The sequence below is a fragment of the Festucalex cinctus genome, chromosome 15 (genome assembly GCF_051991245.1).
Source record: "Festucalex cinctus isolate MCC-2025b chromosome 15, RoL_Fcin_1.0, whole genome shotgun sequence".
Classification (NCBI taxonomy): Eukaryota; Metazoa; Chordata; class Actinopteri; order Syngnathiformes; family Syngnathidae; genus Festucalex; species Festucalex cinctus.
Genome location: NC_135425.1, coordinates 22707082 through 22729357, shown reverse-complemented (window position 1 = coordinate 22729357; position 22276 = coordinate 22707082). Strand labels below are relative to the sequence as shown.

Sequence of the window (22276 nt, the reverse complement as noted above, 5' to 3'; positions counted from 1 at the left end):
GTGATTTCCAGTGTTTATTTTTCTCTGAACACTGAAACAGAAAACCTCGACGCTCCACAAAATGAAAAAAAACTAACATTCCAGTACATCTTCATAATCATCGTCATAATGATTATCAACGGACCAGGAAGTGTAAATCCAAGTCAGTTGTCAACACCCGATGGGAGATGAGATAATCCCCGAAGGCTATGATGACACTTTCACATGGTCGTTTTTGTTCATAACTTTTTGGGGGAGGGGAATTATTCAATTATTCTTCTTTGCTTCCATTGCTTCACGACACACCATAACTGAACTGACATAACCAAGTGGGATGCTTAACATGATTTTTTTTTTTTTTAATGCGCAGGTCCAAACAAACTCCTCCTTTGCCATAAATTTACAAAATTTTCAGAATTAAAGAAGGTTAGCACTTGGTTGTGTAAGAATTTTTTTTGCAGCTAGTGTGCCTAAAAAAAAAACAAAAGCAACAAACCTCTAGATTAAGACAGTTTCCTCATGCAAACTGATCTAACAAAAGTGCATATCTTGTACAAAAAAAAACAACAACAATAAATTAAAAAATAAATGTGATTGGCTATAAAAATAGTCCTCATCACTAAGAGAATGTTGAGAGAATAAAGGCACTTTAGCTTGTGCTTGCCATTACAATGATGCCATTACTTGAGCTGGACAACAGTGAAAAAATTTACTTGAGCAAATGGTGACGTCATAACAGTCTCCTCCTCCTATTGGATTTTTTTAATTATTTATTTTTATAAGCTATCTGGTTTTGTGCTTCTTCTAAAATGCCTTCTAAAATGCATGGCTCAAATACCGGGTTGAGCAGTTGAAGTTGACCAAAGGTATCGATGGCGAGCTGAAGTTGACATTAATGTTTATGACTTAATGTCTACAAATGCAACAATGGCACCAAAGCACTACTTTTCTATCAGACATTGTTTTAGAAATCTCATATAAGCTCCTCCTCTCACTTCAAAATAGTTAAGCAGCCGCAGGATGCCACAACATGGCGCCAAAGCAACACTTTTCTATTACACAACTTTGCCAACATCTGTTTCAGAAAGAGCACAAAACGGCCAATAGTTTTTCGGAGACTGTCAGAAGACAGGTTCCAAAAAAAAAAAAAAAAAAACTTTGAAAATAGGTGAGTTCGCAATTCGGATATCACTACTAGGCAGGGGAACACTGAAAAAGAGAATGCAGAATGAATAAAAGTTGTGATCAATCCAAAACCATGCTCCTGATTTATAAACCCATTGTACAACTTGGCCTGATGACGGGTCATTCCACCCTGCTTTTTTTGTTAAGTGCAACTTTTTTTTCTAAACTCGGTGGCTAATCCACGTAAACCACTGGACTGTCTTCCGTGGCCCACATACCGTGATCAGATCAGAGGCTTCAGGTACCTTCATCGAACATTCATTTGCTGTTTCTTGCTGTCCAGTCGCAGCCATGCCACGCCCTGTTGGGTGTAGCGCACCATGGAGGTCACGCTAGAAGCCAGGCTCAGGGGGCCGACCACAGCATCCAGCTCTGCCACGAGACCTTCAAAGAAAAAAATTTAGTTGGTTTAACTCATTCAAATCTGAAAACGTGGAAATACGTTTTTTAATACTTTGTCCTTCACTCTCCAAAATGTAGTCATGTTTTTTTTTTGTTTTTTTTTTAATGCAAGAGCATAGAGAAGGCTTTGATGCAGCTTCTGACATGAAGAGGTGGCTTAAAGAAAAAGGTAGTTATTACAAAAAAAGACCAGCAGCAGAGTACAACATCCAGGGTCATGTTGCAACAAGGTCTTTTCCCCATGTTTTCACCAGGAATGTGAATATTGATGAAACTTGGCTATATTCTAATGCTAATTGCTGCAAAACGGAAACAGATACAAATATATATTTTTTTAATGATGGAAGAAGAGACTAATCTTTCTTTTGGTAGGTTCCATGTTTTTATAGCAATAGAACAATATTCTGTTGGCCTTGCAAAAGCAGTCAAATTCCAGTAAAACAGCGATGGGGGTTGCTTCAGGGAAAATGGCTGGGAGTGAATGAGATTGGTTCTAACCTCTCACACCGAGGTTCCAACATGGATACACAAGTTTAAATGTCCTTGGCGGGAAAAAATAACCTCCCGGTGAACCCGCAAAGTTTGAGACTCAGATAAAAACACAGTCAATATGTTAGAATAAAGATATTTTGGAAAATTAGCACCACCCTACCGCTGCCTTTGCCTGCCATCTGGTCCGCCTGTTCCCACAGTTCGTGAGCATTCAGGAATAACGTAGTGATGTTGACATAGGAAAGCGCCATCTGCGCCACAGCGACGGGAACAACCACAGCGCTGTCACCGCCACAGGCTGGGGACGGGATGCTGTCCATAGAGGATGGCGTGTTCGGACCCCTGCGAGGATGATGCGACAGGAAGCGAATGTGTGACAGCGCCGTGGTGCGACATGATGGTGACTTACTTGGTGGCACAGACGGACGACTCAAGTGCGGGATTCTGGAAGATAATTTGAATCCATATTAAGACTGGCGAAAAGTTAATGAAATCACAATGAGAGGAGAAATACTGACGATGAAGTGGTCAGCGAGCGTCTTAGAGGACTTGAGCGCAGTTTTGTACCTGTGGCGAAACATCGCCATCTGCAGGAGAGACTGGCACTTCAGACTGTAACACACCATGAGAAAGAGGTTGAACCTTCATCACTACAAAAGCTCAAAGTACTAATTAATAGGGCTGGGTATCGATTCTAATTAACTCAATCGTTTCGATTTTGATTTACAAGAGTTCAGTTCAATTCAATTTTGATTTGATTCACTTCAATTCAATCCGATATTAATTATGGAACATCAATTTTTCTTAAAATGTCAAGGACATGACAAAAATTCCACAAACTTTAAATTCCAAATAAAATTTTGTGGAGGCAGTAACTAAATGGTTAAGTTTATTAATGAAAGTAAGAAGTGTTATAATCACTTAAATGTTACACAAACATCAGCAAGGTTGAGATGAAAATAGTCATTTTAATTCAATAATTGTAAATATAAATTAAAATGATTCTGAATGGTCTTAAAGTGCAATAAGTCAGTTATTTCATAAATGTAAGAAAATACTTTTAAATTCATATGAATAGTACATTTCAAGAAAATAGTAAGATAAAAAAAAAGCAGCCATTAAAATTCTATATTTTATAGATTTCTAAGAAAAAAAAAAAAAGAGATCCTAAAATAATTGATTCATGGTTTTATGAATCGATATCAGGCTCGAAAAGGAAAATCGATTCAATATCGACTATTCGATTTTTTTAACCCAGCCCTGCTAATTACTGTAAAAGTGCATCTCCAAAACATGTTTCCACCAAGAAATCGGTTAACTTGTCTCAGCAGAGGGTAATTTTAGAGAAACTTTAGTCGCGTATCTTCAACTATTATGACGTGGTGTTGACTAATCGTTCCAACCAGTATAATTAGTAAAAAGCGGGCAGAGTGGTACTGCTTGGTGGAAACAAGACTTTTTTGATCAGATAGTGACAGTTACCATAATGCTACAAAGTCCTTCTCTGAGGGGTGAGCAGATGTGTCCGCTAAGCTTTTTAGCTTCAGCACAAACCTGTGAAAGAGAAGTTTATATGAGAGATTTAAAAATACATAAATAAATAAATACATCAAGGCCCAAAGCTGTACAGTAAAACAATAATTTTTATGTGGTCTCTCACGTGTGAGTCTGGAACACATTTTCGTGGGAGGGAGAAAAAAAACAAAAACAAAAAAAACATTTTCATTGTATTGCAAAGATACTCGCGCTCTCACTTCAGGAGCTCCACCGTCTCAGCAAACATAGTGTAGGAAGACATGGAAATGTGCAGGTCCTTCTCCATGGCGATGCCGCTTTCCACGAAAAACATGGCAGCATCCAAGTAGTTGAAAGCTTTGCTGCGCTTGTCCGACTGAATGAGAAAGCGCACCAAATACTTTTTAGGCTAGCCTGAAGCCACGAGCTACAGCCTACTACTACATCCATGACTCTGGATAAAGCTCTGGGTCATCCGCATAGCCAGTTGAACCACCTCAAAAATCAATAGGCACACCATTTTTCTGATCCAAGCTAAGCAATGGACTTACTGTATATATCATCCGTAAAATAATGCTACTCTGCTGTGAGACTATTGGCTAAAATGATAATATAAGAGCAAGCTATCCACAGTGCTGACTAAGCTAATGAGGCTAGAAATGTGCATCATTATTTTTCCTTTGCCAAAACTAAGCCAGATAAATATAGTAGAAGCTGGAAAAAGCTAAGTGGGTGTCTGCATAGCAAAATCTAATTTATTATCTTTAAAATAATGCTAGGTTTTTAGCTTGTTAACAAAAATGCAAATGTTTTGCAAGCAATATGAGGTATAGTGCTAGCTAATGAAGTTAGAATGACTTTTTTTCTACCTAAACCAACACAAATAAATGCAGCCTCGAGATAAATCTATGCATGTGGTCATCCGTATGGTAGGCTAAAATTTTGTTTTATCCTACCAGGCAATCTGGCAAAAAACAAAAATAAGCGACATGGAAAGGATTTAGTGTCAGACCTCAGCATCTGCTTTGTGCTTCAGTCGTTTGGCCTCCTTGATGTAGTGTTTGACTGGATATTCCCTGCAGGAAAATCACTGGATTACGAAACCTGACTGACAATGTGGCAAAAAACATTTTGTATGATTAATCTCACCTGTCCTCAGTCTTGAGCAAGGGTCTGGAGGTCTCGACTTTCCTGGGGGGCTGCAAGGATGACGAATGCTGCTTCTGTTGGCATTCCAAAATGGAGGCCAACAAGAATACTACGTTACCCACTACATCCTCTAACTGAGGGGTTCTCAAATTTTTGGGGTCCAGGCACCCTTTAGTGGTGACATTTTCCAACATAATTTATTGCAAATTATGTCGTGGAGCCTTGACGTTACGACTCGAATTTTGAGACCCACTAAGCGAATGGAATGTTACCTTCTCCGCATGCGTGTTCTTTGCATGTCTGCTCTTATGCTTGGAGGAGTCTTTGCTCTTGGGACCATCCTTGTGAGGTTCCTCACGAGATCCTTTGTTCACCTTCAGGTCTTTACCAGAGTCTTTGGGGGGGTTCTGCAAGTGTACCTGCGTTTCCTTGGGCTTCTTGTACTGCTGCTCATCTGCTTGGGTGCTGCAAATCCTAAAGGGTGACAAGATCAAAGAGTTGTTACCATACACAGGAACACACATAGGCCATATTAATTAGTCACCAAACACATAATAGATCTGTCTTTTCTCATGATAGCTTAAAAAAAGGGGTGCAGTCGTTGCCATCCCTCAAGATCTCTGTATACTGTTCCAAAACTGTCCCATCACTGTGGCAACCTGCAATAAACTGTACTGCAGCACTTGGCGGGAATTTTGCCTTTCATGGAACCTACTCCACTTTGACAGAAGAATCCTTATTGGATGATGTCATCTTTTTCTCCAGCTTCGGCTTCTTTCTGGGAAGAATCTTGTCATCCATCTCCACCTGGAAGTTTGCCATTCACAAGTTTCAATACAAACAGGACACTTGGCAGGTGCATTTTTACAAGAGTTGTCAAATGATTAATTTTTTAATCCGATTAATCACATTTTAGAATTTTGATTAATCACAATTAATCACTTAATTGAAGACTTTAAACATTTTTACCCGCCCAAACTTAAGAGCACCTGTTATGTGTTAATTTTTACAACATTTAGACATCTTCAAAAAAAAATAAAAAATCATCCAGTGCACACTGCTCATTCTCCTCTTTTTCTACTGGTTGCATAATATACTTTTGAAAAAAAGAAGGAAAAAAAAAAAAAAAAAAAGACCCCAATAGGCTAGTTTGACATGAAAAAATATTCACAATGTCATATGCAAACATTTATTAAATGCTTTACTTTATGTTTACTACACAAACACAACCTGTGCTACCTTTTAACGTAACCATCCGCTGTCAGCTAAAGGATGATCTGCGCCGGTCAAAATGAAGTGTGATTAATACTGCGTTAATACATGATTAATTCATAATATTTTGTAATTAATTAGTTAACTAACTTTGACAGCACTAATTTTACACTGCTCCCCAAAAAAGTTAATATTGGGTTTTTGGGTGATATAAAATGAACCTAAAATGGACGAAAACCTTTACCGGTTAACTTAATTTGACCTTCACTGAAATTTTGAATACAACTGTTCATTATTTTAGTACTTCCTGCACAATTTATTCTCTAATAAGGAGATGATCCATGAATTCATCAATAGGACGTCCGCTTCTATGCATTTATGACTTACAGCAGTTTGAGGTAGCATCTTCTTGCTGGCCTTGGGGTGTTTTCGGGTCTCTGCATTCCCGGGTGTTGGCTGAGGGATTCTTGAGAGCAGATTGAGATCGATCTTTACCAGCAGGCTTCCAGCAGGCTTGGTGTGGCTGTCCTGAGAAGATTTAGGGACCGACTTCTTGCAGGACTTGTGGGTTGTGGAGAACTCTGCTTTGGGAATGGTTTTGGCCTCTTGGACGACGTCCACGTTGGTTTTGATCGGTGGGGTGGGTGGGGCATCTCGGTGGACCACCTCCAGCCTGGATTCAGTCTTTTGCGCGCCATCTGATTTAAAAGTCCTCTTACGTTTAGAGTCACTGCTCGCGTTCTTTGAGCATTCCGTTTTCATTTTGACCTTCGGTCGGTCTGAGAAAGTGGGTGCTTTGGAGGCTAAAGCATCCTCAGATTTCACACAGTCCTTCGGTCGTTTGTGCGAGCCGCCCGGGTGATTCAAAGAACCAGCATTCAGAGAACTTTTATGAGAACTCTCGCTGCAAGGCTGCACTTTTGGAGGGTTTCCACCATGCTCAGTCGACTGGGTTGCCGCCACAAGGTGTTCAGAGCCACGCTGCAATTTTCGAGCAGCGTTCTCGCAGACGCCGTTGCTCTCGTTGCCAGAGTTCTGATGACTGGACGGGATCCAGTTGCCCAATTGCCAGTCACCACTGACTGACGCAGCATCAGGCTAGAGAAAGATGGCAATTAAAGTTTAAATTAAATTCAGCAAATTGCAAAATCACCAAGAAACATCATTACCTACACCACCAAAATTTGCGTGAGATGTAGCAAACTCTGGCTACCCACCGATACAGCATTTCATCATGTGATTTTACTTGAGTGCAGAGAGTGTCCATTAGTTTTTTTCTCCCATACACAAAATTACAATAAAATGTGCATTTTAATCAAATTCTACATCATACAATAATGTCATTTTTATTAATATATATAATTCTTTACAATGTAGTATACACTTTAATCAAGTACTCAATCATTATTATTTTACAAGGAAAAAAAGAATCCCCCGCACACTGACAGACTTTAATTTGCGTTATTTGATTTTTTTATTTTTATTTTTTAAATCTCAATTTAAAAAAAAAAAAAAAAGTCTCTGCCAGTGTATGGGAGGATTCTTTTTCCTTGTATTATTGCATGAGTTCCTACTGCCCACCAGCACCTGACGATTGGCAGCTATGCAAAGGACATTTCATTGACTCATTATTCTAATTTTTACATTTCAATCGAATGGCATATATTATAGAATTTTGTATTTTTTTTTAACTATTTTTTTTAAAAAGCATTTCAATCAAATTTAACATTTTATTTTTATTTTGTGATTTGTATTTTCAATTAAATGCATTCTAATGACAATCCACATATATACAGTATATATTTTTTTTTTACACTAAAGCATGAATATCAGCCAAGTTCTGCAAATATTTTGAGATGTTTTTGGAAATTATAATACAGTATGCATTTCAATCATTCAATAGTATTTACAGCATTTTTTCTATGAAAAAAGGAGGCATTTACTTGACGTGAGTAATTTATTTACATTTGGCAATTAATCGAGCTATGGGACTATTAACGCTAATTTAAAAAAAAAAAAAAACGCTTGCCTCAGTTTTGCAGCTCGCCGTCAGTCCATAGAGCTCATTGTTGACGCTGTCACCATCTGATTCAGATCTGGAGCTGGTGTCAGAGTCACTGGAGTTCGCCGACTCCACGCCGCTGGAATGAGCATCTTTGTGCGAACTAAAACAAAGTATGATGTGATGATAACCATTGAACCGAAAATGGAAAATACTGCGACACTGAACCCTTGCCTAATAGTTTGCGATTCACAAATTCACCTATTTATATTGTTGTTGTTTTTTTGTTTGATTTTTTTTTCTTTTTTTGGGAATTTAAACCTAAGAAATTCAGTGAGAAACACACCTTTTATCAGTTTTATGCCGTTTTTAGTACACAACAAGGACCCAAGTCATTCACGACTGTATCTCCTCGAGTAGCCATGTTGAATTTACTTTGTATCCGCCCACCGCTACCGTTTACTCATGGACTTACATACACATCACAAAAAGTTAGGGATATTTGGCTTTCTGGTGAAATTGATGGAAAATTTAACAAGTTGACAATGATATCGTATCATGAAAGTAGGACATTTAAGCAGATGGATGCACTGGTGATTTGCTCATCTCAAACAATTCATTGAAACAAAAGTTAACAACATTAGTGGGAAGACCACAACCAGAAATTTCAACGTCTCAAGAACTGGTCATGTTCCCTTGAGCATCAATTACAACTTGACGGCGACGTCTCATGCTGTTCACAAGTCGACTCATTGTCTGCTGAGGCATAGCATCCAAACCCAAAAGACAAATTGTTTTGGATACTGTTTCATTCGTCTCGCCCAGCTACTGAAAATTCCACAACACACTCATAATAATAGTCACTAAGTGGCCAGCTTGATTGAATCACAGCAGCTAGCAGGACATTATTTTGAAAATGAAGGATTAGTCTTTGGGTTCACGTGAGTTCAATCAAATGCTTGCACACTCACACGTATTCATAGCCATTTTTGGTCATACTTGTGTAAAGACAAATTTAGCACTCACAATAGTTTGGAGCTTTGCATGTCTAAATGGCAAGGATCTTCAGGAGAACGATTGGGGCTTTCTGGGGGGGGGGGGGGGGGGGGGGGGGGGGGGGGGGGGGGGGGGAAGAAAAGCAGAAATTTGACCAATAACAACAATAAAAACGTGCATTTACACAAGTGCAATAAGTGAACCTGAGAAGCCATATATACTTGGCATAGTCCATAACACATGGAAATATGAACTATGTTATTCTACTACTTTCGACTGATCCAAGGGTGCTTTATTGACTCACGCTGTCCTCCTGGACATGATGAGGCTTGCTCTGCTTCCTGTGAGGAGACGCACACACACACACATACGCACAGACTAAAAATGCAGCACATCAAAACTGCGCATGATACACAATACAATCGAACCTGAAAGTCAAAAGACTTAAAAGGTCAAACAAATTGGAATTTTGAGAAGGGGGAAATGTATCTCCAAAGTTGTACAAAACATCAGGTTGGCATTTGTAACAGCACACAAACCAACCATATCATCGGTGTTACCTTCGATTTGGGGATGTGTATGTCTGTGAGGAGGGGCAGCCAGGAGTGAGTCATCTCCTACAGACATATAAACATAAAAAAATAAAAATACAATTTTCAATGTATAATGATGAGTCTTTAGCAAACAAAGGGGCGGGGCGATATCATGTTTAAAAACAACTTCACTGTACCAACAAATAAAAATATACCTTCAAGATGTCTTCCACACACATTGCTTCATTTGTCTTTGTCTACAAAAAAAAAAAAAAAAAAGTTGGAAGAGCTTACTTAGAAAATGTACGAGTTCAACATGAAGCCCAAACACAACTAAACCGGTTATTTTTATTTAAAACAAGTTTCATAGTACTGCTTACGATTTTTCCAATTCAAAGAATGCCGTGAAATATTTGCTAGAACGACTGTCTTGCTTGTGAAATGATTGGACGATATTTCAGATGGCCGTAGTTTTAAAAACAGACCCATTTAAAGTGTAAAAAATATATAAACATCAAATATACTGGGCAGAATTGGGGAAGGTGACAGTTAAAAGACCTTGAGGGTTAAAACCTGATTAAAGAAACATCTTCAAGCAAGACTACACCACTACAACTCATGAGTATGCAAAACCATTACCGGTATGTGTGAAACAAGCCAAAAGTGCTAAGATAAACTGTGTGAGTGAGTCAACATGAAACATTCCTCGTTGTTTTAAAGGCCTCTCCTGGGTGTTGTGCCTGCACTGCCTTTGAGAAACATTACAGTCCACTTATGTCAATTGGGGACAAAGTAGGACTGGGCATTAAATCGAATTAATTTGATATATCGTGATTTTAAAAATCGAATCGTTGAAAATTTACTAAATCGTTACCATTATAAATCTCTCTCGTCCATGTTCGCTGGTGTTTAAACCGTGAATAAGTGTTATAACGTTTTGCTGATATGATTGCGAAATAGGATCTGGTGAGTATTTTATTCTGAAAAGTAACCTAATGTTTTTTATTTTGAAACTGCGTCAGTTTTCCTGTCCCGCTTGATGTGTTTTGTGCTACTTTGCAATTTGACAGATTCCGACGGCTGCACCAAAAATAGAAGATAGATCTATTCGTCCGGCGGGCTCCGGCACGACGGAGCTGGTCCGCAGTCGATTCGCAGTGCATATGCAGCCGGTGTAATTTAAAACAAGCTGACAGTCAGATGAAAACTACTTCAGTGAAGACAGTCTTTAACGGTACTGTTTCGTTCTGTGGTTCTCACCTCCAGATACTGGGGCAACATTTTGTCCTTTGTATGGTCGGCCTTGTGAATCTCCTGCAGAGGCAGATGTGGCTCAGGCGAAGGTTTCAACTCTGGCGAGCCGCTGAGCAGCTGGTCCTGACCGTCCATAGGCCTCACGTACGCCGTGGGCTTTTGCATCATGGCAACACTGGCTTGCTTGGCCGAAGACAGCGGTGGGAAGCTCTGCAAGAGGGGGTTGCTGCTTTTGCCGGCCTGATGAAGGGAAGCGTCCGCTGGCGACTGCCTGAGGTTAAACACAGAAACGTCCGCCACAGCGCCAGCGGGAGGTTCTGTGGAATCCTGACGTGAATCAAAGGAGTCTTTAGAACATTTGGCCTCACTGGAATGAAGGGAAGGTATTGGCTTGAAGTCCAGAGGCTGTGCAGACCTTTCCTGAGGACTACTAGTATTTGCCCCGAGATCCGACAAAGCTTCAACCTTCTGATGATCCATTGTAGCCTTTGGCACGGTGTGTGAGCTTCCATTGTGGTTTGGGGAGGAAGTGGTGATGTCCCTCATCGTCTGAAAGGGGTAACTATTACTTTGGCGGTTTTGGCCGGATACATGATGGGCCGGGTCTTGGATGGGAAGTTTGCTGGGCCCACTGGAGTTTGGCTGCCCCTGATCAGACTGTGTGAAGTTTGAAGGCTCTGTAGGATGAGTCCCATCTTCGTAGCTGCCCAGCATTCGCTGGATCCTGTTGGAAAGCTCATCACCTTTGTTTGTCTAAAAAGCAAGAGGGAAAACGTTTCATTTTGGGTCACTATGTAATGGCCTGTGATTGGCCAATCTGATTTTCGGCAGTGTTTTGGTGAGGAATTAGCATTTTAACATGGTTAAAAGATTTTTCATGTTGCTGTCCCTTTAAAAAAAAAAAAATTACATTAAAAACTTGGTAGAACTCAAACCAACTATTGTGCAAAGCCCTGACAAAAGCAACTGAGGTGTTGTAGAACATCGTTAGCAAACGATCAAAAGGTAGACAATATCCAAAAAACATAGTTAAGTAAATGTAGCACATACGTACTTTGTATGGCTGCCCAAAAAGTGGCACATTCTCAGTGCCGAGTTCTTTGGCTTGGCTGGTTTCTTGGTTCCTCTGCTCCCAGGCTTGTAGGCGGAGACGATTCCTTTCTTCATCATATGCGCTGTGGAGCATCACCAGGACAGACAGATATTAGACTACAAATACAGTAAAGACACACAGAGATGCATTCAAAAGAATAAAATGTCTGTTTGGGAAGGTGCCCAGAAGGTCTTGGCCGTGCTTATGTCTGGTCTACGACCCACCCGAGGGACTGGCATATAGCAAGAGGCGAGGATTGGACCCAACACTTACACAGATGTTGTTTACTGCCATTAATTATAAAGCTGTACAAGTGCAGGTTTCATGAAGGATATTCTTGGGGGACATGTTCATATGTCGACATTTTGGGGTGGGGGATACCCTTCCTCAAGTGGCGTGTTGTTGCTGCTCAACCCCAATGGGCTTAATTTTCCATGGCAACCGCAGCCAGCACGGTTTTGGTAGAAAGCCAAGAGAATGATGGAGCGAGCTTTGAGAATCACCCACGGGGGAGCCTGCAGCCAACTCACAATCTTCCAAAATCCTCAAACACCAAACTGGCTTTTTCCAGGTTTGCTCTGTGTGAAAGAAACCACCAACGTGTAATGGGGAAGGGCTGAAGTTGACCAACAGCTTCAGTGGCTTGATGTAACAATGACAATGAAAACTGTAGGACTGATGTGGAAAGTTTTACACCCAACAGGAAGCTTATCGCTTCAGTCAACTGCTTGTGGTTTTTCCTTATCCATGGCAGGACTTGGATCCTATAACCCATTAATAGGATGAGTGGGGTTATTTTAGTGGAAAACCAGAATCGGACTGTGAAGTTTCACACTTGACATTCACTTCTTTCTCCCTTTTGTGTTGAAAGCAATTGTGGCTATAAGACAAATGTTCCACAGCTCACACCAGACTGACACTGACCCGGATTTAATGATCTACAAATTGTGGCTTTGGGACAGGGACTATTTTTGTTTGGCCATGTGTTTCATGTGCTACATACTGACAAATTTAAGTAATTGGCTTGGGCCACATGTACACATTCATTTTGTACATCTCAATCAACGTGGACATGTTGGAAGACCACACCCCTCCCTCTCCACGCCCCTATATAAATATGCAATGCAAATTAGTATGAACTCGTACACAGTAAATTCTGTAGAAAAAATTTGACTCTATTTAGAATACATTTGACTCTATTTAGAGAGGATCCAAATAGACTAAGTTTTAGAGTAGGCTAAGATTTACAATATAAGGGGGAAAAAAAATAAAAAATAAAATAAAAAAAAAGTGACTCAAGGGTTTAGGAAAGGACTCACGATCTTCAGCTTGGGAGACTGCCACACTACCACCTGAGCTATGCCCCTCCTACTGTTTGCTTTTCTCCAAGAGACCAAAGACATTGTTTTTGGTCTCTTGGAATTAGGAAGAGTCCATGGAATCAGCTGCAGCTAACACGAGCGATATACTAACAGAAAGCAGGAGCTGTGTGGCTCTGGGAATCAATCAGCTGTCTCCCAAGCTGAAGGTCGTGAGTTTGCTACTCCACTCTTGAGTCACTTTTATTTATTTATTTTTCAAATTCTTTATTTCCTTCCAATTCTTACTTCCAAGTGTAAATATAACTCTAAAACTGAGTCTATTTGGTCCCGCTCTAAATAGAGTCAAATTTACCCTACAGAATTTACTGTGTAGGAATAATCACTGTGCATGATCAGATAATCAGATTATCAAGCCATACGTCGGCCGCCGCTGGAAGTGGATGAATGCGCATGTTAACGCGGCAACAGTTTGTGATCGAGGGGGCTTAAACTTACACTTCCGTAAATATTTTGAGTCACATGTAACAGACGCCAGCTTGAGCTGTGTGAAACCTCAATTCCCATAGCTTGTTTAATGAGTGCTGAAGTAGATCAGATGCCTGGATTTTTAGCTCAAAATTAGTCTATTTACATTTGTATATTTTCACCTATTGCAGCTGCATCTTGAATATTAAACACTATGTCACACCAATACTATGATCTCGCATCAGGTGGTCACCGTCTACTCACAAGGGACAACAAACAGGTTTGTTCATCGGTGAAAGGGGGTGGCTGCGCCCTCTTTAATCTGTTTCCAATCAGGATGGGAATGGTGCACGAGGAAGGCAGTGCTGACACTGGCCAAAGGAGTATTCAAGCATAAGAACCTACAGTAAGGACTGTAGCATAAAAGAGGCCCATGGCCACATGCTTGACAGTCTAAGAAGGATAGTGTGCGGCTTCTGGCCAAAGACAACAGTGTCCGGAGCATCTGAGCCTCCGGGAATCTGCAGAGTTTAAAGCCTCAGCTCAATTATCCATCTTCCCCTGCTAGCTCTGTTGGACAGACGCACAGGGGAATCAGGTTATTATGGCAATTCCATATATCCCATGATGGTGAAATCATAGATGTTAACTCAAAAGGCCTAATATTAAAATACTATTTTTGTATTTAGAACTGAGGGTGCATCTTTTTCAAGAGTGTCGTTTTAAAAAAAAAAAAAAAAAAAAAAAAAAAAGAATACTGTAGATTTTTTAATTCAAAATGCTATTTTGAAGCCACAAAACCAGTATAGCATAACCAAAGGTGGGTTATTGTCATTTCCGTGAACAACTTGACCATGTAGGTAAACACCTTTACATTTCTTGATAAGCAACTTTTCAGGAATTAAACTAATATAATTGAGGAGCATTTTATGCCACCACGCTACAAACTTCATGGCCTCAAATTAGTATTTTGTGCACGTTATTCCTATATTGTGGCCATAATTAAAATAAATAAATAAATATTCTCTGCGTATCATGTCTGGCCTATGTATGAATCCTCAAAAGTTACAAAGGTCAAATCGGTTCAACTAATAAGCAAGAGGTTTGAAAAATCTTAAAACCTTACCGGTAAAACAAAGATTTAATTAGAATAAAAGCTGAACAGAGATTCAAAATATCCTATAACATAAAATGTTTTCATCATTCTCAAGCAGAAATATGAACTGGACAGCATGCCCATCTTAGATTTCATTGCTTCACACGGCAGACTGTACCAAGTACCCCTTAAGGGTAACACTAGACTGGTCGAGTTCTCAACCAAGTGCACTTTCCACTCATTTCGACTTAAACGTAATATTTATTGATTGATTGATTGATGTTTATGGTGACCACCATTTCAGCTAAATTTGAAAGTGACTTTCACTTTGCGTGTACTTTAAACACACCTCCGCTACAAAAGTTGTCATGTTGTCAAAAAAAAAAAAAAAAAAGGATTGTTTTTTTTTTTAAGTAAGGTTTCCCCGATGTACTAAAATAACACCTGAGGCTTTATGTTAAAAACAAACAATCTGAGCAGCCCAGCTGCCCATTCCTAAATTGATTTTCAATTAACACAGGGTGAAAAGAGATTTTTTATTTGTATTTATTTTTTTGCCATAAATTCAACGCGAACAGCTTGACTTGACATTTTTGACAGCCCTGAGGAACGAGCTCATTGACAAGTGAGTGACTACCAGCCCCCCTCCCCGTCACGCTGCTAGCAGCCTAGCCGCCTTTGAGTGAGCCTACCTCGGATGACTTGCCATGGCGTGCGCCGCTCTCCCACGTTTGTCAAACAACCGAAGTTGGCAGTCGTGTGCTCCTGACTTTCGCCGCCGAGCTCGTCTTCTCGGCCCGCATTGTCACATCGTTTACGGGAGAGAAAAAGGTCCAATAAATTGGCTACCTTTAGCTCTCGTTCGCTTCTCTGTACCCCTTCGCTGCGAATGTTTGACTCGTCCATTCGCTGCCCAGTGGACTTTTCTACTCGAAGGGGTTCCTTACTTTTTGTAAACTTCAATTCGACACCAAATAGCCATACAATGCTATATTTTTTGTTTTACACAATGAATGAAAGTGATAAATGCGAACAAAACCACCAAAAGTTGGTAATTAGTTGTTGGTTTTATAACTTGTCACGTAAGCTACATTTCCCAAACTTTACTTCTTGCCCCCCATGAGTGACATGGTACATCCAAAATTGTTTTGGGCCGTCCAGGTTCATATTTTTTTTAAAACAATGTTTGAACGTTATTATGTGGATGCTGACAATCGAGCTTTTACAAAAGTTCCATCGTGTGTAGGACTGAAAATCGGGTTCTTAAAAATAATTTTAAAATAATCTAGCAACTATTCTGGATGCAGTGTGGGGGGCTCAATTTAAGTTTTGTTGTGAAAACTCACATGCATGGGATGATAGAAACTTGTTTGTTTTTTTTCATCCACATGTACAAGTGAAATTATAAATACCATATAGTTATTCCAGAAACATTTGTGTTCCTGTTATAACCTCAATGCTAGCTGTTGACACTATAAATAGTCCTAAAGTCTCTGTACTGGACAGTTTCCCATATTGTGAGTCACTATTAACGCTTCCTTGAGACCAATGAATGGTAGCTTCAAGGTAATGTTATTTCCATACAGCGTAGCACGTTAAAATTGGAGCTTGTCAGTCACCTTCCCCCTCTTGAGCTCCATACACCTGGACTTGGAGGACTTAAAACTCATCCTTGACCAGGTGAGGAGTTTCCTCAGGCCTTGTATGAGGTATAATCTAGCTACAGCCTGGGATTGATGATGTGGTGATAGTAAGGTGACATCAATGATGTCATTGAGGTACGCTGTTTTATCAGTGGCTGTCATACACCTGACTTGGTCGACTCAAAGGCCCTCGCCTCAGTATTCCACCCCGGCTGACTTGACCACCATGTCATTTCCCTTTAAAGAAAGGCAGTTGGTGGGGAATATCTTGTTTCTCTGAATCAGTTTCCTGGTTAACGTTTTTCCATGTCATTGTTGTAACCCCAAAATCTGCACTGTGGTTGACTTTATCTCTTGCATCTCTTTATCTGTGGAGGTTGAAAATGTAACAAGCCTCTTTGGCAAAGACAAACACAGATATATGTGTAGTAAATGTAAAAACATGATGTTGCAGACCAAACCAGTAAATTAATCTTACTTCATCTGTGTTTGTGCACTTTTTGCACTGTCAAATTGAAATAATGTCCCAAGTGTTGGTGACGTCATTATGCCCAAAATGACGATTTCGATAACCTTCATTAAGCATCCATGTTTAGGAATGTTTTACTTTTCCTTACGTCTTAAAAATGTGACTTAACAACTTAATTTAATGGCAGCATACTTGGAAAATATTTTTGTATCCATAAAGTCTTTGCACACAACTGATCTGTTACAGATTGACCTCTAGATGTCGCACTTGACATTGTATACAATGTCAAATGTCAAACAATTCAAGGGTCGTATACGACCCTTGAATTGTTTTAAACCAGGCACTTAACGTATCTATGAAGTTTTATTTTATTTTTTATTATTATTATTGCTACTACTTATAATTTTAGTACCATACTATAGTATGGTCCCCGCGACCCTTGTGAGGAATAAGCGGTCAAGAAAATGGATGGATGGATACTATAGTATGGTACTAAAAGTGCAAACCCTTCGTAACAGAGTTTGCTCATTTTGTTTTCGTGGATTCATTTATTTTCTTTTACTTGTTTTATTTTGACAACATTTTTTATTGCATTTTATAACTTCATTACGTTAGTTGAACAAAAATGTTGGTTGGGTGCCACCAAAAAGAAGAAAGAAAAAGATGGTCGTTGCGTGTCACATTCTGGAATTAATTCACCAATGATATCATCAAGCTTGTTAAGTAAATACTCATTCCTAAAGCTCAATGAAAAAAAACGTGTTTTGTCACCGTTTACTTTTTATTTAATTAAAGCATCTAGCCTCTTTTATAAGATGGCGAGAATTGGGCGTGCATCTGTTCTCATTAGATCAGGACGAGTTATCAGAGCTGTGAACATGATTTAACGTCTGACTCTTTCTCAAACTCTCGGGGCTCTAATGTGAGATGTTTGACCCCGAGCGGAACTTTGTATAAAAGGGGGCTACTTCGCACACGTGTTTTATTCGTGTTGATTCGACACAACCTGAAATTTCTCTCCGACTGAGAGTGTCAAATCAAACCACTATGCGGACAACTTCATTGTACACAATTGTGTATGCTAACTGCATTTGATTGCTGAATTATCGGCGAAGTTTAAGGGTCAGCTTGATTCCTTTTTATTTGTAATGATAGTTTTCTCTGTACGGTATTCAAAAGTAAGTAAGCGAACTCTCGTTCGTTTGTTTGTAATCGCTAGTCCTCAATAAAGTTGAGTTAAAAAAAAAAAAGAAAAGTCGACTTCGGAACCGGGGAGGAGATTTCCTGACGTCACCAATCCTGCTCACAAACGCGGGCACGTTCATACGAAGCACACTAGTTTTAACGACTCTCAACATCTACAACGAGACATCATGGTAAGAGCCTTTTTTTTTTTTTTTTTTTTTTGTCAAATGTATTTCGATTTGAATGAAGAGAAATAATTGAGCCCTTGATTGGTTAACAAGTGAAGCAATTCTCTGCTATTTTATAATCTTGAGGCGGGAAAATGTTTATTTCATCATGGCGCCCATCCGCGAATGAAAGTTTCGCCTTTTTTGCAGTTTTCAGCGACACAAGCGTTCATATTAATAGACATGCGTATCAAAAACACCGTTTAGCATATCCGTTTTGGTGAGTAAAGCAGAATTTCGGGCCACGGAGCATCAATAAGAATGCGGCCTTGTGGCAGCAGGAGCTAACTGCAACCTGCCTGACCTAGATTAGCATCTTGCGTCTGCAGTAATCCCCATTTTGCAGTTTACTGTCGGACAGTGTGGCAGGAAATGATCAAAAATAATTTGTGCAATCACTGCATAAAAGAACAGGTTTGCCTGAAATGAATCGCACATAATTTAATGCAGGGGTGTCAAACTCATGTTCGCTCAGGGGCCGCATGGAGGAAAATATATTACAGTGGGCCGCATCGGTAAAATAACGGTATATAACTTCCAGCCCTAAATTACGGAGCTCAACTGTCTATTGTTCTAAAAAAAATAATAAAAATGGAACCCGGCAACACTGAGTCCTGGATGTGTTAAATCTACCTGTTTTGCATATATATATATATTGTTCCCAGAAAGTATTGCGTGACGCAGTTAACTAATTCACTCCCAGCCATTTTCACAGAAGGAGTCCCATTCGCTCCCGGCTGTTTTACTGAATTTTGACTGATTTTGCAAGGCCCACAGAATATTGTGTTCTATTGCTATAAAAACACGGAACCTATCAAAAGAAAGATTAAAGTCTCTTCTTTCATCAGGAAAAAAAAAAAAGTATGTTTCTATCTGTTTCCATTTTGCAGGAATTAGCATTAGAAGAGAGCTAAGTTTCATCAGTTTTCACAAATCTATTTAAAATTGTAAGTAATTTAGCTTTTTTTCCTAGATGGCCCTGGTTGATCTCCTTTGCTCTGCTGCCACCTGCTGGCCGTTTGTGTAATTACTACCATTTCTGCAACCGTTCTTTGCAGTTGAGAGGCTGCATCAAAGTCTTCTGTATGCTTTAGCATTAAAAAAAACAAAATAAAAAAAACGTATAAATACGTCTTTGGGACACTTAAAACATGTTTTTTTTTTAAACGTATTTATACGTTATTGGGAGCAAATGAGTTAATGACGTTATAAGGACGCTAATATTTTGACTGTGGCCGACTGTAGTCCGACATTACAAATTTTATTTTTTTTTACTTTACAAAATCATCTCGCGGGCCGGATTAAACCACATTGCGGGCCTGATCCGGCCCGCAGGCCTTATGTTTGACATCACTGATTTAATGGATCATTTTCCCCTGCTCCACAGCGTGAGTGCATTTCCATCCACGTTGGTCAGGCTGGAGTCCAGATCGGCAATGCCTGCTGGGAACTGTACTGCCTGGAACATGGGATCCAGCCGGACGGACAGATGCCCAGTGACAAGACAATTGGTGGCGGAGATGACTCCTTCAACACCTTTTTCAGTGAGACTGGCGCTGGGAAACACGTCCCCAGGGCTGTTTTTGTGGACCTGGAGCCCACGGTCATCGGTAACACTTCTTGTTATGCTCTTCTACTTGTTATTTCCACATCACTCATTTCTTCTATATTCTTAGATGAGGTGCGCACTGGGTCCTACCGCCAGTTGTTCCACCCTGAGCAGCTGATCACTGGCAAAGAGGACGCTGCGAACAACTATGCCCGTGGTCACTACACCATTGGCAAAGAGATAATTGACCTGGTGCTGGACAGGGCCCGCAAACTGGTCAGTAACTTGGCTACTTGTGGCTATAACATTGGTCGATGTGAAATGTGAGCGTTGCCATTTTCGTACACGATATACATTTACTAGTGGTGCAACAGATCATCATTGATCACCTACGAATCGCTGATTGGTTGGTGGGGCGAAAAAACAACAATGTACATTCACAGTGGACACCATTCAGACATGTCAAGGAAGCTGAAACCTACTCAACATAACACACCGCCCAAGGCTAACTTCAAAATAAAGTTGACCAAATACAGTAATGCATTGACGGCAATGCAAATAACCTTAGTAGGCTTTTATTTTGAAATTGGCCCACGTCGTGGCGTGATGCCTGGCTAGCTTAACTTCCCTTTTCGACATTTTGACTTTCTATATCGTAGTTTTTATCAACACTGTAGTTGCGACCAACACAACACTATCCTGAACTCATATTCAGTCGCTGGTTTAGAAGAAGAAACCGCTAATTAATTTCGCTGTCATTGTATGATAGGGCAAAAGTCTCCGACGTAAGTTGCTAGCAGCTAGTGGTTAGCATTACCTACGAGTGCCTGGCTGGTAGCAGTAAAAGACAGCTGGTACCTGGGTTGAAATATTTTTCAATATTCTGGACCAGAGTAATTTGTAATTCACTCTCCATGGTTATTTTTTTTTTTTATTATTGGGAAAATGTTTTACACAATTTTATTTATTTTTTTTGCTGAACTGATCTGATCTGAACCATGACTTTTGTGATCCGTTGCACCACTCACATTTACCATATATAATAGTGCAGATAGTGCTTTGTTTTGTTTTTTTCCCCAAAAAGATTTTGTGGGCCTTTTTCATTCATTTCAATTAATTAGGCCAATTAATAGACACAAACTGTGCGTGTGAGTGTGGATGGTTGTTCGTCTCTGTGTGCCCTGCGATTGGTTGGCAACCAGTCCAGGGTGTCCCCCGCCTACTGCCCAGAGCCAGCTGAGATAGGCGCCAGCAGCCCCCGCGACCCTTGTGAGGAATAAGCGGTCAAGAAAATGGATGGATGGAAGGAATTGGAAGAGGCTTTCGAACAACTTGTCGCCATTATAGTTGCAATTTAAAAAAAACAAAAAACAAATGTCTCCTCTCTGTGTTCAGGCTGACCAGTGCACCGGTCTCCAGGGCTTCCTGGTGTTCCACAGTTTCGGAGGTGGAACTGGCTCTGGTTTCACCTCACTCCTCATGGAGCGTCTGTCCGTAGACTACGGCAAGAAGTCCAAGTTGGAGTTCTCCATCTACCCGGCTCCTCAGGTGTCCACGGCCGTGGTGGAGCCATACAACGCCATTCTGACCACCCACACCACCCTGGAGCACTCCGACTGCGCCTTCATGGTGGACAATGAGGCCATTTACGACATCTGCCGAAGGAACCTCGACATCGAGCGCCCGACTTACACCAACCTGAACAGGCTGATTAGTCAGATCGTCTCCTCCATCACCGCTTCCCTGCGCTTCGACGGCGCCCTCAACGTCGATCTGACGGAATTCCAGACCAACTTGGTGCCGTACCCTCGCATCCACTTCCCTCTGGCTACCTACGCCCCGGTCATTTCGGCCGAGAAGGCGTACCACGAGCAGCTGTCGGTGTCGGAGATCACCAACGCCTGCTTCGAGCCGGCCAATCAGATGGTGAAGTGTGACCCGCGTCACGGCAAATACATGGCGTGCTGCCTTTTGTACCGTGGCGACGTGGTCCCCAAAGATGTCAACGCCGCCATCGCCACCATCAAAACCAAGCGTTCCATCCAGTTTGTGGATTGGTGCCCCACTGGTTTCAAGGTGGGCATTAACTACCAGCCACCCACTGTGGTTCCTGGCGGAGACCTGGCCAAGGTCCAGAGGGCCGTGTGCATGCTTAGCAACACCACTGCCGTTGCCGAGGCCTGGGCTCGACTCGATCACAAGTTTGATCTGATGTACGCCAAGCGCGCCTTTGTTCACTGGTACGTGGGAGAGGGCATGGAGGAGGGCGAGTTCTCTGAGGCCAGAGAAGACATGGCCGCTCTGGAGAAGGATTATGAAGAGGTTGGAGTCGACTCTGTTGATGGTGACGGCGAGGAAGGAGAGGAGTATTAATACGGAAACGTTTTGATGGTTAAACAGTTGAATGTGTTTTATGTGGTTGGAGTTACAGGTCTGGAATGCATTTCAAAATAAAGCAGTAGTCTAAATAATTGCTTTAGCTTGTGTGTATTTTTTTTCTAATGAATG

The 22276-nt window shown here is 40.7% G+C and overlaps 2 protein-coding genes across 2 annotated transcripts; one reads left to right on the top strand and one right to left on the bottom strand.

Annotated features, from left to right (window-relative positions):
• Position 1: 1 nt before the first annotated feature.
• LOC144002122 (AF4/FMR2 family member 1-like) lies at positions 2-15640 on the bottom strand. The gene is made up of 19 exons (XM_077497053.1): positions 15388-15640; positions 11774-11894; positions 10726-11472; positions 9681-9722; positions 9493-9549; positions 9237-9273; positions 8963-9023; positions 7964-8099; positions 6322-7032; positions 5438-5529; positions 4995-5196; positions 4723-4796; positions 4586-4649; positions 3813-3949; positions 3541-3612; positions 2577-2670; positions 2468-2502; positions 2219-2400; positions 2-1548 (listed from the first exon to the last, which is right to left on the bottom strand). Exons 1-19 carry the CDS (start codon positions 15402-15404, stop codon positions 1412-1414), a joined length of 3018 nt encoding a protein of 1005 aa, XP_077353179.1. The 5' UTR covers positions 15405-15640; the 3' UTR covers positions 2-1411.
• A 2152-nt stretch (positions 15641-17792) lies between these two features.
• LOC144002711 (tubulin alpha chain-like) lies at positions 17793-22239 on the top strand. The gene is made up of 4 exons (XM_077498161.1): positions 17793-18183; positions 19607-19829; positions 19896-20044; positions 21164-22239. Exons 1-4 carry the CDS (start codon positions 18181-18183, stop codon positions 22139-22141), a joined length of 1353 nt encoding a protein of 450 aa, XP_077354287.1. The 5' UTR covers positions 17793-18180; the 3' UTR covers positions 22142-22239.
• Positions 22240-22276: the final 37 nt, after the last annotated feature.